Source organism: Jaculus jaculus, chromosome 15, assembly GCF_020740685.1.
Source record: "Jaculus jaculus isolate mJacJac1 chromosome 15, mJacJac1.mat.Y.cur, whole genome shotgun sequence".
Classification (NCBI taxonomy): domain Eukaryota; kingdom Metazoa; phylum Chordata; class Mammalia; order Rodentia; family Dipodidae; genus Jaculus; species Jaculus jaculus.
In genome coordinates this window covers 62,010,790-62,027,583 of record NC_059116.1, presented here as the reverse complement: position 1 = coordinate 62,027,583, position 16,794 = coordinate 62,010,790, and the positions used below count along the sequence as shown (strand labels likewise).

The window sequence follows — 16,794 nt, the reverse complement described above, 5'->3', positions numbered from 1 at the left end:
TTTTACTAGTACATTTATTTCATCTTAGATCTGTAAAAAATTTTGTTTTTGGTGTTTTTTAAATCTATTTTAGAGCTGGAGAGATGGCTCAGTGGTTAAGGCACTTGTCTGCAAAGCCTAATGACCCAGTTTCAATTCCCTAGTAACCCTGTGTGAGTAGGAAGAAAATTTAGTAGCATAGGCTAGTAAGCTAGAAAGGAGATATAAAGGGAATAGAAAAGGAGGGGAGGGGAGCTAATAGGATGGCATTGTATATATGTAAGTAGAAGAACAGATTAATGGGGGTGAAAAGGCCTAAGTGAGGTCAAGAGAAAAGATTGAGTAAGGAAAGGTGGAGGGAGGGCTAATCAAAATCTAAGAGGATATGAATAAGTCATAAGGAAACCTACTTTTTTGGACAACGGAACACACAGGATAGATAGATTGTTATTAGAAAATTTTCAGTGCCAGGGATGGGATACCTTCTAGTGAGTTGTTGGCCAGGGAGGTCCCTGATGCCCCTAAAACAGGCCATTGCCGAGGTCCTTGGTTTCCCTCCAGGAATAGATGGTAAAACCCTATTGCTGAAGACTCCACATACTTGGGCTGCAAGGTCACTGAGAAATCCTGCTGGAGCTGAGCTGAAAACCTCCATGTAGACGAGGTGGCAAAAAGCTAGAAAAAACCATGCTGCATGCAGTTCAATGGGAAAGAGAGAAATCACCAGTGAAGATACCCAACAGTGGACACTGCATCTCAAAGGGAAAAGGAAGTAGTTAAAAAAATATTATTGAGGTATAATTTACATATTATAAGATGCATGTCCTGTAGGTGTACAGCTTCATAATTTCACTGAGATTTGACAAATATGTACACACAAGTACCATCCCAGTAGAGATGGAAAACAGTTGCTTCCGGAACTTCCTTTCATGCTAGTTAACTACACACATTTTGTCTCTTCCTCTTCTTCTTGTTCTTCTGTCTTCCATCTTCCGTCTTCCTGCCTTTCTTCTTCTTCTGTCTTCCGTCTTCCTTCTTACTGCCTTCCTTCTTCCTTCTTTCTCCTCCTTATTCCTCCTCCTCCTCCTTTTTTTTTTTTTTTTAAAATGTGAGAGTGAGAGAGTATTGGTGTGCCATAGCCTCCAGCCACTGCAATCAAACTACAGATGCATGTGCCACCTTGTGTGTATGTGTGACCTTGCACACTTGCATCACTTTGTCTGTCTGGCTTACATGGGACCTAGAGAGTTGAATGTGGGTTCACAAGCAAGTTCCTTAACCTTTAAGCCATGTCTCCGTCCCATGACTGATACATTTTTAACTGTAATGTTTTATGTTTTGAATTTTAAATTCTTGAGTACCAGACTCTGCTATATTCATGTTGAGGACCACTGGACCTCATTTTTTCAGAAGTTGTCATATCCTTCCCTGGCTTACCTTTAATTGTTGTAGAATGGATTTAGTTCGTTTTCACTGCTAGTGTCTAAGCCTTGAAATGTATGCATTGAATGTCCTGGATAGTCAGTGAGGATGATTCACTTGTGTGTGTGTTTTTACAACTGGGTGAGCTTTGGGAAAGCTTTGACATATAGTTCTCAGCCACTTTTTGCCCAGTCTTATAGAAGTTGTCATGTATGGTACTTCCCATAGCAGACTTAAATGGACTTCTGTGTTAGTCACACTTTCCGTCACTGTGAGACATTATCTGAGAAATTAACAAAGTGAGAAAAGATTTATTCATTTTTGGTGAATTTATTTGCATGTGTATGTGTGGGGTGGTGAGTGAGAGTAGGTATGTGAGGGCGTGTGCACACGAACCTGTGGAGGCCAGAGGACAACCTCAGGTGTTATCTTCATGTTCACTACCTTCTTTTGAGACAAGGTTTCTCCTTGGTCTGGAGTTCACCAGTTCAGTTAAACTGCTTTTCAGCAAGCTCCAAGGTTCTCCTTGTCTCTGCCTGTCCAGTGCTGGAATTGCAGGTGTGTCCCACTATGTTGGGTATTTACCTGAGTAGTGGATATTGAATTCATGTCCTCATGTAAGAAGCACCTTACTGACAGAGCTATCTTCCCAGCCTCCCTAGGTGATTTTCATTCCAGTCAAGTCAGTAAGATTCATTATCACAAATCTACCCCTTGTCAACTTAATAATCAAACACATCTCTATAACCCCTTGCAGCTAATCTTCAGGAAAGTACATAGTTGTAATAGTTCCAACCTTCTGTAAAAGTTCAATTCTATAGTATCATCTGTGAAACCATGGGTCCCTATATAATAAAAAAATTATGTGCTTCCCATATGCAATGACACAGATTAGGTATTCCCATTCCAGAAGAGAGGAACAGGGGCGTAAAAAGAAGGGTTGGTTTTAAAGGCCACTAACCCAGTAAGTGTCTTTAACCACTGAGCCATCTCCCCAGCCTTTGATGTCTTTTTAATATCTTTAGCAATCACACTTTTCTTGACCCTTAGTTTACCTACAACTCTTTTCTAGGCAAACTGCAAGTGTTTCAAACCTTTTTGTTGTCACCCTGTGGCCCTACCCCTCCCCCCCAGTTCTTTCTGTAAGGTTGGCTTTAAAAGCAAGTAGCAGTAGTTGAGTCACACTCTGAATGGTAGACTGCCTTGAAACTTCCTCCAGTAGGTAAAGTGGTACATGACTTTTAAATTCAGCCTTCCATACAGTCTCAGGACAGACAAAATGAAGGCAAGTTCCTTTCCCAAATGCAACACAAATGGCCTCTGATCCAATATCAGTGTAGTCCTCAGTTCATCTGAAACTTCATGAGTATATTGTTTATTGTTTTCTGAGCTCCCATTTGAATCTCCCATTAAGCTCTGCACACAGCTTTATAGGACATCTCTGTCTCTACACTTGTTCCAATTCCTCCTATGAGTCTGTTCAACAGACTTCTGAATCACATCATCAGGAATTTTCACAGTAACAACCCCCCCACTTTTTTGGTACCAGTTTTCTATTAAGACATTTGTTGCTGTTAGTAAACACCTGAGCAAAACAGCGAAAAATTTATTTTGTTTCATGATTTCAGATGATTTGGTCCATCATGGTAGACACACATCCAGAGATGTGCTTTACTTCATCTCCTACTCATTCCAATAAAGTTATCTCTTTTCTCCCTCTCTCCCCCTGCCCTCTGGCATGTAGTTCATGTTGCCTCAAATTCATTGAGGTTGACCCTGAATTCCTGATTCTTCTGCTTTTTACCTCTCAGGTGATGGGACTTCAGGCATGTACTACCGTGCCTACATATAGAACTCTTTTTTTAAAATATTTTTTTTATTGACAACTTCTAGACTTACAGACAACAAACCATGGTATTTTCCTCCCCTCCCCCACTTTCTCCTTCATAACTCCGCTCTCTGTCATATCCCCTCCCTCTGTCCATTACTCTCTTTTAATTTCATGTCATCATCTTTTTCTCCTATTATGAGGGTTTTCTGTGGGTATTGCTGGGCACTGCAAGGTCTTGGATATCGAGCCCACATTCTCTCCAGACAGTTGTATGTAAGGAATGGTACCCTTCCTTTGGCTCTTACATTCTTTCTGGCACCTCTTCCACAATGGACCCTGAGCCTTGGAGGGTGTGAGATGTTTCAGTGCTGGACACTCCTCTGTCCCTTCTTTCTTAGCACTATGCTGCCTTTTTAGTCATCCCAGTTGTCATTGCCATCTGAAAAGAGAAGCTTCTCTAACCAGAAGTGAGAGTAGCATTAATATATGAGTATGAACATTAAGTGTAGTGATTCAGGGCAGTTTGGTGAGAGTAATATATGCATTTATCCAGACAAGAACAGGCTTTTTACCCCATAAGGCTCATGACCTCTCCTGCCATAGGCTTTTAATTAGGTTTTCAGTACCAGGCACATATTCCCTCCCACAGAGTGGGCCTTCAGTCCAATTAGACTTCAGGCATATACTACCATGCCCACCTATAGAACTCTTTTTTTTTCTTTTTTAAATATTTATTTGCAAGCAGAGATGGGTGGGGGAGAGGAAGAATGAAAATACTGAATGGGCGTGCTAGGGCCTCTAGGCCCTGCAAACAAACTGCAGATCTATGTGCTCCTTGTGCAGCATCTGGCTTACGTGGGTCCTGGGGAATTGAACCTGGGTCCTTTGGCTTCACAGGCAAACACCTTAACCACTAAGCCATTTTTACAGCCTTAGAACGCTTTCTTGATGTAGCATTTTCTATGCTGTTCAGCAAATTCTAGTTTCCTTGGGCTTATTGAAGTATGATTTCTTTTTTGCTTGAATCAGTCTGTTCTTAGGATCACTGTTGCAGTCAGGTTCACATTGCTGGTAGAAATCACCTGACCAAGAGCAGCTTGTGGCAAAAAAGGGTTTATTTTGGCTTATAGGCTCCAGGGGGAAGCTTCATCATTCATGGCAGGGAAAAACAATGGCATGAGCAGAGGGTGGACATCACCCCCTGGCCAGCATAAGGTAGACAATAGCAACAGAGAGTGTGCCAAACACTGGCAAGGGGACATTGGCTATAATACCCATAAGCCTGCCCCCAGCAATACATTGCCTCCAGGAGGCATTAATTCCCAAATCTCTATCAGCTGGGAACCGAGCATTTAGAATATCTAAGTTTATGGGGGACACCTGAATCAAACCACCAAATCACTTTTTTTAAAAAATATTTTTTTATTTTTATTTATTTGAGAGAGAGAGAAAGAGAAATAGGCAGGTAGAAAAGGAGAGAGAGAGGGAGAGAATGGTACACCAGGGCCTTTGGCCACTGCAAACAAACTCCAGATGCATGTGCCCCTTATGTATCTGGTTTATGTGGGTCCTGAAGAATCAAATCTGGGTCCTTTGGCTTTGTAGGCAAGCACCTTAACTGCTAAGTCATCTCTCTAGTCCTGGATCACTTTCTTTTTCCTGTAGTCAAGAAACTGTTTAGGGCCAGGTGTGGTGACACCTACCTTTAATTTCAGCACCTGGGAGGCAGAGGTAGAAGGAGCACTGTGAGTTCTAGGCTACCCTGTGACTTTGTAGTGAATTCCTGTGCCAGAGTGAGATCCTACCTTGAGCCTCCCCAACCCCCCCCCCAAAAAAAAAAAACTGTTTAAGCAGCACATATTTGGAAGTATCTCCAGGAAGAAAGTTGAGGTGAACTTTTGCCTTATCTAACTTAAATCATTTCCCTTGGGAATTACTGATTACTGCCTGTGCTCATATGTTCACAGTTACCTCATTTTACCTCTCCTCATTGGGGAGTTTTCGAGGTAGGGTCTCTTTCTAGCCCAAGCTGACCTGGAATTCACTATGTAGTCTTAGGCTGACTTTGAACTCACAGTGATCTTCCTTTCTCTGCCTCTGAAGTGGTGAAATTAAAGGTGTGTGCCACCATGCCCGGCAATATGTACTTTCTTTATATGTACACATGGATGTGCACGTGTGTGTGGGGGGGGGGCGGAAGACAACCTCAGGTGTTGTCTGGCCAGTGTGCCCCAAGGTTCCACCTATCTCTGCCTCCTCAGTACTGTGATTACAGGTGTGGCCCACCATGCTCAGCATTTTCACATGGGAGCCTGGTCAGGCCCTCACGCTGACAAGGCAAGTACTTCACTGACTTAGCTACCTTGTCAGCTCTATTCTTCATTCATTTGTGGTGTTGGAATCAAATCCAGGACTGTGTGCTTGCTAGGGAAGCTCTGTGTCACTGAGTTCTATTCATAGCCCTTTACATTTAATTTATAGTAGATTTATCTGTTTTAAAACAATGGATAGGAAAAAAAAAGAGGCAGAGAAATATGGAATAGAAAATAAATTCAAATGTGTACTGGGGATGTAGTTGAATGGCTTACTGTTTGTCTAGTAAACACAAAGCCTGGAACTAACCCCCAGCACTGTTAGAACAGAAAATAGAGAGGTAAGCTATTTCACTGGTTATTAATAACCATAATTTCTACAAAAATTTCCCTGTATATGATAAAGGTTTAAAGATTGAAGTTCTTCCCCCTTTGAATAGCTGAAGACTTCTATCCCTGCTCTTTGGATGATGGCCTGAAATCTTTCGTTTTGAATAGATTACTGGGAATGTGGCTTTTCTTTTAGATTTCTTTTAGATTGATTTATACAGAAAAATAGCCAGTTAGCCTAGATAGAAATAGGTGAAGTGTTTGGTATCATGTGTTAGAACTATTGAGATTCCTTTCCATAATGCAGCATTTCATGGGTGGGCTGTTTTACTCTTATTTGCACTTAATATAACAAAGATCTTGACTATGCTTGGGTACCACAGTAAGCAAGACTTTGATGTCCTTTTGTAATGTCCTTTTCTATGTTGTTATTCTCCAGTGCCTAGTGCATCTGTTTGGATTGGCTGAGTTTTGGTCACTGCACATTGTCAGTGTGGAGTAGGGCAGACTTAACTGCTGGGATCTTGTTCATTTGTTTATTATTTATTTGAGAGACAAAGTATGTGTATAATGCATAGGCATGCCAGGGCCTCTTGCCTCTGCAAATGAACTCCAAATGCATGTGCCACTTTAAGCATCTGGTATTATGTGAGGGCTAAAGAATTGAACCCAGACCACTTAGCCATATCCCATTCCTTATTTGAAAAATTTAAAGGAACTAGTATGCAGTTTTTCAAACACGTCAATAATAATTCAACTATTCTACCATATATTCCCGTTTGTAAAGTATTCTAAGGAGGAGAGAGCTAGATATGTTGTTAATTGTTAAATTTCTTATATTTTAGACCTAAAGACTGTCTTCGCTCTATTATGAGAAGGGTGAACCATAAAGACCCCCATGTTGCTATGCAAGCTTTGACTGTAAGTTTCACTTTAAGCAAATGGTGCTACAAAATTAGCTGTCAAAATTGGAGCCCTTTTAATTTCTGCTTCCATTGTTTTTTAGCTTCTAGGGGCATGTGTATCAAACTGTGGCAAAATTTTTCATTTAGAAGTATGTTCAAGAGATTTTGCTAGTGAAGTAAGCAACGTATTGAATAAGGTAAGGAATGCTATTTTAAGAAATTACATCTGTCTTCTGCCTTTGTGTATTTTGTTACATTATTCCTGTCTTAAATCCCGAAGAGCTCAGGATGTCTGTGTCATTTTTGCTGTTTGAAGTTGACTTCTTTAAGCCATATTAAAGATATTTAGCTTTTTTTCTTTCATCATTCTTTTCTTCTAGTAAGAAAATACATATATACATTACTCTAAATGAGTAATACCTGTTTACGTTAGACATAGTTTTTGCCATTTTTTTTTTGTAGGCACAAATATAGACCTCTTTAAAAAAACTTCCAAAAATGCAAGGCATTGTTAAATCTTCAGTTTATATGAATAAGGCCACTGTGTGGCCATCACAGGACTTCAGAACTGTATTGTGATTCAGTCTGGCCAAACCTGTAGATGGGATTGCCTCTAAGGTGGTGGCATGGACGTTCTTACTAGGAGGTGCCTCAGCCCAGTCCAAGATGATCCAGTTGTGGTTCCCAAGAAAGAAGCACTGAATGCCAGGTGGTCATATATAGCCCTTGCTAGTGGAGCTTCCCAAGGAGAGCTTCAGGGTAGACAGAGTAAAAGGATGCTCTGTCCAGGTATGTCTGCAGTGAGCAGGGTTCAATTACAGAGTATATTTGAAGATTATGTATGTAATATGAGGATTGAAGGTTTGCCTAGGCCTGGGCAGTTTCTATCTGTTTATAACACATTTGATCTTTATTGTTTCAGACAACAACTTTATCAGTGCTTGTGAATGTTCAAAGCCCTAGATTGGGTTCATGTACATCAAGAAAAACATACAAATTGAGTGGCCACAGGGGCAAGGTTCTCTGTTTCTCCTTCAGGACAAAGAAAGATAGCAGTGGAACTGGGAACCCTAATACTGTCTACTTAATTACACATAAAATAGAAAATTCAATTCCATAATCCAAGAATTCACAAAATTGGGATAATAAGTAACATGAGGTTTTTTAGTAAGAATTTTTACATTCTAAAGTATTTCTACCTTAAAAATTTTGGTATTATATATCAAGGAAAGTATTTTAAGTATTAAGAGGAGATGGCCTTATAATATCATGTTTTTAATCCTCTAGATAAAGAGATAGCATATAAACTTGCATAAACAACTGCTTTGAATAAAATCAAAGAGAGGATTTTATTTTCTAAATAGGAGATCTTAAAAAATGAGATTTCTAGGATGATTAGCATGCAATGTACCTCAAGCCAAGTGTCAGGTAGCTGGGTATCTTAAATGTCATGGGAAAGGAAGCACATAATTTGAATTTATAAATTTGAAATTTATATGTAATGAATTAAAATAAAGGGATAATAATATTGATTCTGTCCCTGCAAAACAAAATATTCTTTTTTGTCTTCTTGATGTGAAAAGTATGCTTAGCTGCAAAATATTCTGAAAAGTCCTGTCATTCTGATCTCCAGTGTAAGTTATTATGTCTAATAGGTTTCAGTTTAGACATGAACAACATGTAATACCCCCCCCCTTTTTCTTTTGGTAATGTAAAAGTAGTTTGTAGTTGTTACCTATATATTTTTTTCATGTAAGGTCTATAGGTATGGAAAAAAATACATATAAGTATATATTTGACTTTATGTTTATAAAAGGGTTATGTATTTTACAGAGCTAATTTGTAATTTGAAAGAGATCTATACCATTTTAGAATTTTTATGCTTAAACTATTAAATGATTAGCCAGGAAAACTCGTACTTTTTTATTAATTTGCTTTTCTGTTTCTTAGGGTCATCCTAAAGTATGTGAAAAGCTAAAAGCTCTTATGGTTGAATGGACAGATGAATTTAAAAATGATCCACAACTCAGTCTGATATCAGCAATGATTAAAAACCTTAAAGAACAAGGGGTTACATTCCCAGCAATTGGCTCTCAGGTATTTTGTGAAGTTGTATGGTAACATTAGATTTTATTAAATAGCTAAGTTTATGTGATTTTTTCTGTATCAATTATTAGTTTTTAGTACTCCATACTGGGTTGCTTATAATATTATTGTATTCAAAGATACCCCCCAAAAGTTATAGTCATTTATTAATGATTCCAATACTGGATTTCCCACCATAAGTCTTTCATACATGAATTGCTTTAACATTTTGAAATTTACAAAGTTTAAAAAAATATTTATTAGAGAGAGAGGGGCGGGGGAAAGTGAGTGAGAGTTCCATGGCCCTCTGCCACTGCCAGCGTACTTCCCACGCATACACTACTTTGGACATTTGGCTTTACATATAGAGTGGGGAATCCAACACAGACCAGCAGAGTGTTGCAAGCATGTGCATTTAATCACTGAGCTATCTCCCCAGCCCAGAATTTACAAAATTTTTATGTAGTTTCAGGATAGCAGAATTGCATTGTGATGTCAGGTAATTGGGCAGTCTATTTTTATTTTACTTACTTTAAAAAATTTTTGTTTTTATTTTTATTTATTTGAGAGCGACAAAGAGAGAGAAAGAGGCAGATAGAGAAAGAATGGGCATGCCAGGACCTCCAGCCACTGCAAACAAAATCCAGATGCTTGTGCCACCTTGTGCATCTGGCTAACGTGGGTCCTGAGGAATTGAGCCTTGAACTGGGTTCCTTAGGCTTCACAGGCAAGTGCTTAACTGCTAAGCCACCTCTCCAGCCCTCCCCCCTTTTTTGAGGTAGCATCCCACTGTAATTCAAGCTGACCTGCAACTTAACTCTGTAGTTCCAGGCTGACCTTGAACACACAATGATCCTCCTACCTCTGCCTCCCAAGTGCTGGGATTAAAAGCATGCCCCATCATATCTGACAGTCTTACTTATTTTTTGAAAGAGATCTCAAGTAGCTAAGGTTGGCTTTAACTTCTGATCTTCCTGCCTCAGCCTTTGCAGTGTTGAGATTATAGGCATGTGTATTCATGCCTGACTACATGGATAGTCTTGTATAATGTTCTTTTGTTTTGTTTTTGTTTTTTGAGGTAGGGTATCATTTTAGCCCAGGCTGACTTGAAATTCACTATATTGTCTCAAGGTGGCCTCGAACTCATGGTGATTCTCCTACCTCTGCCTCCCAAACCCTGGGATTAAAGGTGTGCACCACCATGCCCGGCTTGTATAATGTTCTTAATACTGTAATTTTACCTATACAGACTGATAGCTCAAAAACCAGGATATTTTAAAATTTAGGAATGAGTTTATGGATTTTGTTTTGATTAGATTTATGAATAACTATTAAAAATGGGATGGAGACATGGAGGGTGAATGGAAAAAGAAACACCTGAAAACAGCTTTTTCCTTAATAAGAGCTGAATGCAGCCTAAATCCTCCTCTTAATCTTTAACAGATGTGATTGACTTAAAGGGTTACATTCCTCTACACACACACACACACACACACACACACACACTCTCTCTCTCCCCCCTTCTACACACGCACACACGCACGCACGCACGCACGCATGCACCCCACCCCACCCCTCCTATTTAATGGGATCAGTCTCTGGGATTTGTGTCATTTCTGATAAAAACCAAGGGAATCTCTTGGGCTGGAGAGATGGCTTAGCTGTTAAGCACTTGCCTGTGAAGCCTAAGGACGTAGGTTCAAGGCTTGATTCCCCAGGGCCCATGCATCTAGAGTTCGTTTGTAGTGGCTGGAGGCCCTGGCATATTCTACTTCTCTCTCTGCCTTGTTCTCCTTCTGTCACTCTCAAATAAATAAAAATTAAGAAAAAGTTTTTTAAATCAAGGGATCTCTTCTCTACTCTTGATAATCATCTCAGGGATGTTCAGCTAATCTTGAAGGATTCAATTGTGGTAATTTAGTATACTGTCATTTTCCACTGTAAGAAGTATTCATTTATAATTGATAGCTGGCTTTCAGCCATAATTTTGAAATTTTATATTAATGACCTTACTATGTAGAGTAATCCAAGATACTACAAAGTTCTCGGCAACAGAACCAATGTTTATCAGAGTAGTTTCACCACAGAGCATAGATACTTAGAATTGCATTTTCTTACTTGTTCTAAAAATTGTTATTCAGAATGTGATTTGTTGAGCAGCATCATTAAGATCACCTGGAGGAATATCAGAACTGCAGCTACCCGGGTGCCACTCCACACCTGGACTCACTGTTTGACTGGATCCTCAGATGGTTCTGGATCACTGCAGACTCTGTAGTGCAGCTTTCAGTGCGTCTTACTCCACAGATGGACGCTCTTATAAGAGGAGGAGGAAGTGATGATCTCCTTAACATATAGCCTTGCTTGCTTAATCTAGAGGATTAGATAGTAATGGGAATATCTTTCAGAATTTAATCTAATCCCTTCATTTTATAGATGAGAAAATTGATCGTGAGAATGGTGAAGTAAGTTACCCAGGACCAGCTAATAGCTGGCAGAGCTGGAAACAGAACTCAGACAGGATGATTCAGTGTAATGTCCTTTGGACTACCGGATCCCTCTTGCTTTTTAATGGTTGTGTGTTTGTACAGACCAAGCTCCAAAGACCAAGATTGTGTAGTGACCACTGACAAGAGCAGTCATTTGTTCATTGTTACTGCTATAAAAATTAGGTCATTCTCTGTTACTTTTAAAAATATTTTTATTTGTAAGATCAGAGAAAGAGACAGAGTGAGTGTATGTATGGGCATGCCAGGGTTTCTTGCTACTGCAAATAAACTTCAGACACATGTGGCCTTTTGTGCATCTGTCTTTTATTTATTTATTTATTTTTGGTTTTTCAAGGTAGGGTCTCGGGCTGGAGAGATGGCTTAGTGGTTAAGCGCTTGCCTGTGAAGCCTAAGGACCCCGGTTCGAGGCTCGGTTCCCCAGGTCCCACGTTAGCCAGATGCAGAATGGAGCGCACGCGTCTGGAGTTCGTTTGCAGTGGCTGGAAGCCCTGGCGTGCCCATTCTCTCTCTCTCCCTCTATCTGTCTTTCTCTCTATGTCTGCCGCTCTCAAATAAATAAATAAAAAATGAACAAAAAAAAAAAATCAAGGTTGGGTCTCTTTCTAGCTCAGGCTGATCTTGACTTCACATGTAGTCTCAGGATGGACTTGAACTCATGACAATCCTCCTACCTCTGCTTCTCTAGTGCTGGGATTAAAGGCATGTGCCACCATCCCTGGCCTGCATCTGTCTTTACATGGGTATTGAGGAATTGAGCCTGAGCCAGCAGCAGCTTTTAGCCACTGAGCCATTTTCCTACCCTCGAATTAGCTTATTCTTTTACTCAAAATATTTAGAATGTAACTTAATGCTTTTCTCATTTTGAAGGGAAAACATAATAAAAACCCCTGAAAATATACAGATTGGGGGGTAAAAATCCACATTTTAGTAATGTACCTCACTCATGCGGATGTGTTTCTGTTAGTACTTCCTTTTTTTGATGTAATGGTGGAAGTATGGCTAGCATTGCTATGCTATTGGAATAGTTAATGACTTAGAACACTCATGATAGAAAGGAACTGTGAAAGGTATACAATTCAGGAATGGAGGACTTAGTATAACTTACCTCTTTTTTATTTTTATTTTTTTTATTTTTTTGGTTTTTCAAAGTAGGGTCTCACTCTGGTCCAGGCTGACCTGGAATTAACTCTGTCATCTCAGGGTGGCCTTAAACTCATGGCAGTCCTCCTACCTCTGCCTCCCGAGTGCTGGGATTAAAGGCGTGCGCCACCACATCCAGCTAACTTACCTCTTTTTTAATGTGGATGCGTGTAGTACGTATGCTAGGTGTGTGCATGTGCACTTGCTATATGCGTATGTGCTCACATGTATATGACTTCCTTGAGACAGTATCTCAGTGAATCTTGATCTTACCAGTTTTTGGTTAAAAACTGGCTGGCCAAGGAGCCCTAGTGATCCTCTTTTTTTCTACACCTCTCAGAGTTGGGTTCACAGGCATGTGTGGTAATGTTTTGCTTTTATTTTTATTTTTATTTTTATTATTTATTTATTTTTTAAAAGTTTTGTGTTTTTTTTTAAAGTTTTATTTATTTGAGAGTGACAGACAAAGAGAAAGAGGCACACACAGAGAGAGAGAGAGAGAGAGAGAGGGAGTGTGGGAGGGAGAGGGAGGGAGGGAGAATGGGCGTGCCGGAGCTTTCAGCCACTGCAAATGAACTCCAGATGTGTGTGCCCCTTGTGCATCTGACTAATGTGGGTCCTGGAGAATCGAGCCTGGAACCTTGAACTGGGGTCCTTAGGCTTCACAGGCAATTGTTTAACCACTAAGCCATCTCTCCAGCCCTATTTTTATTTTTATTATTATATTTTTTTTTTTTGTTTTTTTCAAGGTAGGGTCTTGTTATCCCAGGCTGACCTGGAATTCAGTATGTAGTTTCAGGGTAGCCTTGAACTCATGGTGATCCTCCTAACCTCTGCCTCCTAAGTGCTTGGATTATAAGCATGCGTCACCATGCCTGACAATGTCTGGCTTTTAAAAAAATATTTGAGAGAGAGAGAATGGATATGCCTGGACCTCTAGCCATTGCAAACACATCTGGCTTTATGTGGGCACTGTCCCAAGTGTCAAACCTGTGTCTTTAGGCTTTGCAGGCAAGTGCCTTAGCCACTTAGCTATCTCTCCAGCCCAGTGTCTGGCTTTACATGTGGGAGCTCTAGGGATTGAATTCAGGTCCTCATACCTGCATAACCAGTCCTCTTTAATTGAGTCATCTCACCAGCCTCAATATTGCATATTTTTTCACTTCTTTCCTAATCAAGAAGATTGCAAAGGATCAACATGTGTGGTTAAATTCACCAGATAGTGAAAAAATTCATATAAATGACGAAGGCTATTTCTGACATTCAGAAGTGTATAGTAATTGAAACATTATCTAAAATTACAACTGGGGTGACTCAGAATTGAGAATGCTTCAAGATGTATTCAAATAAACTGTAAGAAGCTTTTTTTTTTTTTAACAAAACAAAATCAGGTTTTCCAAAAGTAAGTGCCTGTGCATTTGAGAACATAAAATAGAGTAAGTAATGAATACTATTTAGACACATATTCCTAAGAAGCACACAGATGGATCTTGTAGACAAAAATCAAAGTATAATAGGAGTTGGGATTTACTGCCTTTTACTGCATATTGGCCTCTATTCTTTGGACTGTGTGTGTGACAATTTGAATATATTTTAGAATTTCATTTTTCTTAGTTGGTTGCTTGATTCATGGAGTAGAAGCTATAGAATCGTTGGAACTTTCTGCAGCCATTCTGACAAGAAATGGCAGCTCTGGGTCCAGTGAGAGACTCTGTCTCAAGAAAACACACAGAAGAATGAGAGCTGAATATGCCCAGTGATCTCCTCTAGCCTCGTCATGCATTGCACATGTGTGCTTGCAACACACTTACTACGCACCATGCTAAAACAGTGTGGTAGAACATAGGGACTGAAGGGGAACATTGAAAGGAGGAGCAGATGTGTAGAAGTTCCAGTGTCATTTGTTCGAAAACTGCTAGAAGCTTCTAGTAACCGTTTCAGTGGTTGAAAATGAAGCTGCACAATAGGGTGGTGTCTGCTTTGTATTGAATCCCTGCAAAACACAATAAATCATGAAGGCCATGAGACATGGAAGTTTGTAAATACAGACGTGTGAGGTATCTTACATATTCATTCTCTTGTACATTGCCTTATTCACAAAATATGTTTCATAGTAACATACTAAAATTAACTGCATACGTTGATTTGTAAAGTAATGATTTTGAGACCATTTATATTATTTATAAACTTAATTTCCTAAAGATAATATTTTACCTTTTGATTTGGAAGGAAGTAAAGTTAAAAGTTTGAATGCTTCTTGTTTTTAAAATAACTCATTTGCTTCCCTCTCCTGACCTCTTCTTATTCCAGGATTTTTCTTAAAAAAAAATTAACTTTTATTGTTATTTCTTTTCTGACTTGCATACTGTTTTTAGTTTAACCTTGTCATACAGATTTGGGCGGGAGATGCTTGTGTCCAGGTATTTTCAGTCTCTTTCCCCTTCTATTCTTCCTCACCTCTCAAGGGGGTGGTCCTCCCTCACCATTCCATGTCTTCAGAAACCTGCAGTAGACTGATGAGAGGAGTCTTGCAAGATCATAGGTTAGATATAGGTAGAAGAATTTGAGAACAGTCTTCAAACTTTGCATTTCTGTTTTTGTGTAGGCTGCAGAGCAAGCAAAAGCAAGCCCAGCCCTAGTCGCCAAGGACCCTGGTACTGTGGCTAACAAAAAAGAAGAAGAAGACTTAGCAAAAGGTACATGCTCAAGTTCTTGAGGGTGGGAGGAGATTGATCTGGGAGTGAATAGCTCTTCTTTATGTCTACACCGAAAGCTGAAGTCTGCCTTTCTTCCCTCTTAAGTATCTTTATTGTCTTGAGAGGAAACAATCATAGGCGACATTTCAATATAGATTTTGTAATATTTTCACTATGCTATATATCCAAAAAATAAAGTCAAATGGTTTTTCATCCAATAGATTCATAAGTAGTACATTCTAAGTGCTATCTGAAACTTGCTTTTTGCTTGAGTCTGTTTGAGGAGATCAGATTCATTTGCTTCCCTAATATTCAAGTGTGCTATCGAAGTGTGCTTTTTCTGTTCAACTGATGGACATTACTATTGCTCGATTTTTTTTTCCTGTAGAAAATAGTGCTGCTGTATCTTTGTGTATGTTCTCTTTGTATATCTATGTGACTGCCGTGTGTGACTGAGTGGATCATGGGATAGGTTTTTGTCTATTTTGCTGAAATGGTGGTATGATTTGTTTTTCTCCTGTTAACAGTATATGGGAATTGTGGTTATGATTATTTGTAACCACCTAAAGTACTTGGTATTGGTTGAGTTTAATTTTTGTAAATGATAGGTTCAGACTTATGTCCAAGGATATTAATTTTTCCAGGATTACTACTGAGGTCATGTTCTTTTTGTTTGAAATTGACTGTTTTGATGTTTTCTCAGGTGAATTGTCTTTTTCTGTTTTTTTTTTTTTTTTTTTTTTTAATAGTGATACATAGAAGTCATTAAGATCTTAGCCTGTTGTTGTTAATCTATTCTAAATATAATGCCCTGGTTTTTGTCTTATAGTTTAACTTCAATAATAGTGTGATTTATCAGATATGAGTTTTAGGGGCTAAGGCTGTTGGTCAGTGTTAGAGCATATATAAGGTTCTGGGTTCTTCTGTTCCTAGCACCAAAACAAAAAAGTTTAAATTTTGATGTCCTTTTTTTTGTTTCTTTTTGATATGATTTTTACTTTTCCTTACTTGTCTAGTATACATTTTGTACTCCAAAACCCTACAAGATATTTTCCTATACTGTCTTCTCTTAATTTTAGTTTTATTTTCACATTAGCTTTTTATTCAGTTTAGAACAAGAATGAAAAGAGCAGGAGGCGCCGGGCGTGGTGGTGCACGCCTTTAATCCCAGCACTTGGGAGGCAGAGGTAGGAGGATCGCCGAGAGTTCGAGGCCACCCTGAGACTACATAGTGAATTCCAGGTCAGCCTGAGCCAGAGTGAGACCCTACCTCGAAAAACAAAAAACAAAAAACAAAAAAGCAAAGAGCAGGAGGCATAATGGGCCAAGTTGAAAGCTAGGTAGCCAGGGCCTTAAGATTACATTGCAAAGGAATGATCAGTAATTATGTTACTGAGTGGTACATGATGATGGTCCACAGTTGGAGACTGAGGAAACACATTTGGAATTACTTTGGAGGATTTGTTAGATGAATTTCGTGACTGATTGCATAAGACTTGCCTTTGCTTTGCAATAGTAAAATCTAGGTCATCTTATATTACTTATGAGACTTGCTGTGCTTGACTTGCCAGATAGTTTTGATTA

At 39.2% G+C, this 16,794-nt stretch overlaps 1 protein-coding gene across 2 annotated transcripts in view; it reads left to right on the top strand.

Moving 5' to 3' along the window:
- Stam (signal transducing adaptor molecule) overlaps positions 1 to 16,794 on the top strand; it is a 102,011-nt gene that overhangs the window by 64,675 nt on the left and 20,542 nt on the right. For both annotated transcript variants that reach the window (XM_004662351.2, XM_045135152.1), the window contains exons 3-6: positions 6,720 to 6,795; positions 6,881 to 6,976; positions 8,730 to 8,876; positions 15,120 to 15,210. In XM_004662351.2, coding sequence (XP_004662408.1) covers positions 6,720 to 6,795; positions 6,881 to 6,976; positions 8,730 to 8,876; positions 15,120 to 15,210 — 410 coding nt within the window. The remainder of the gene's footprint in view (positions 1 to 6,719; positions 6,796 to 6,880; positions 6,977 to 8,729; positions 8,877 to 15,119; positions 15,211 to 16,794) is intronic.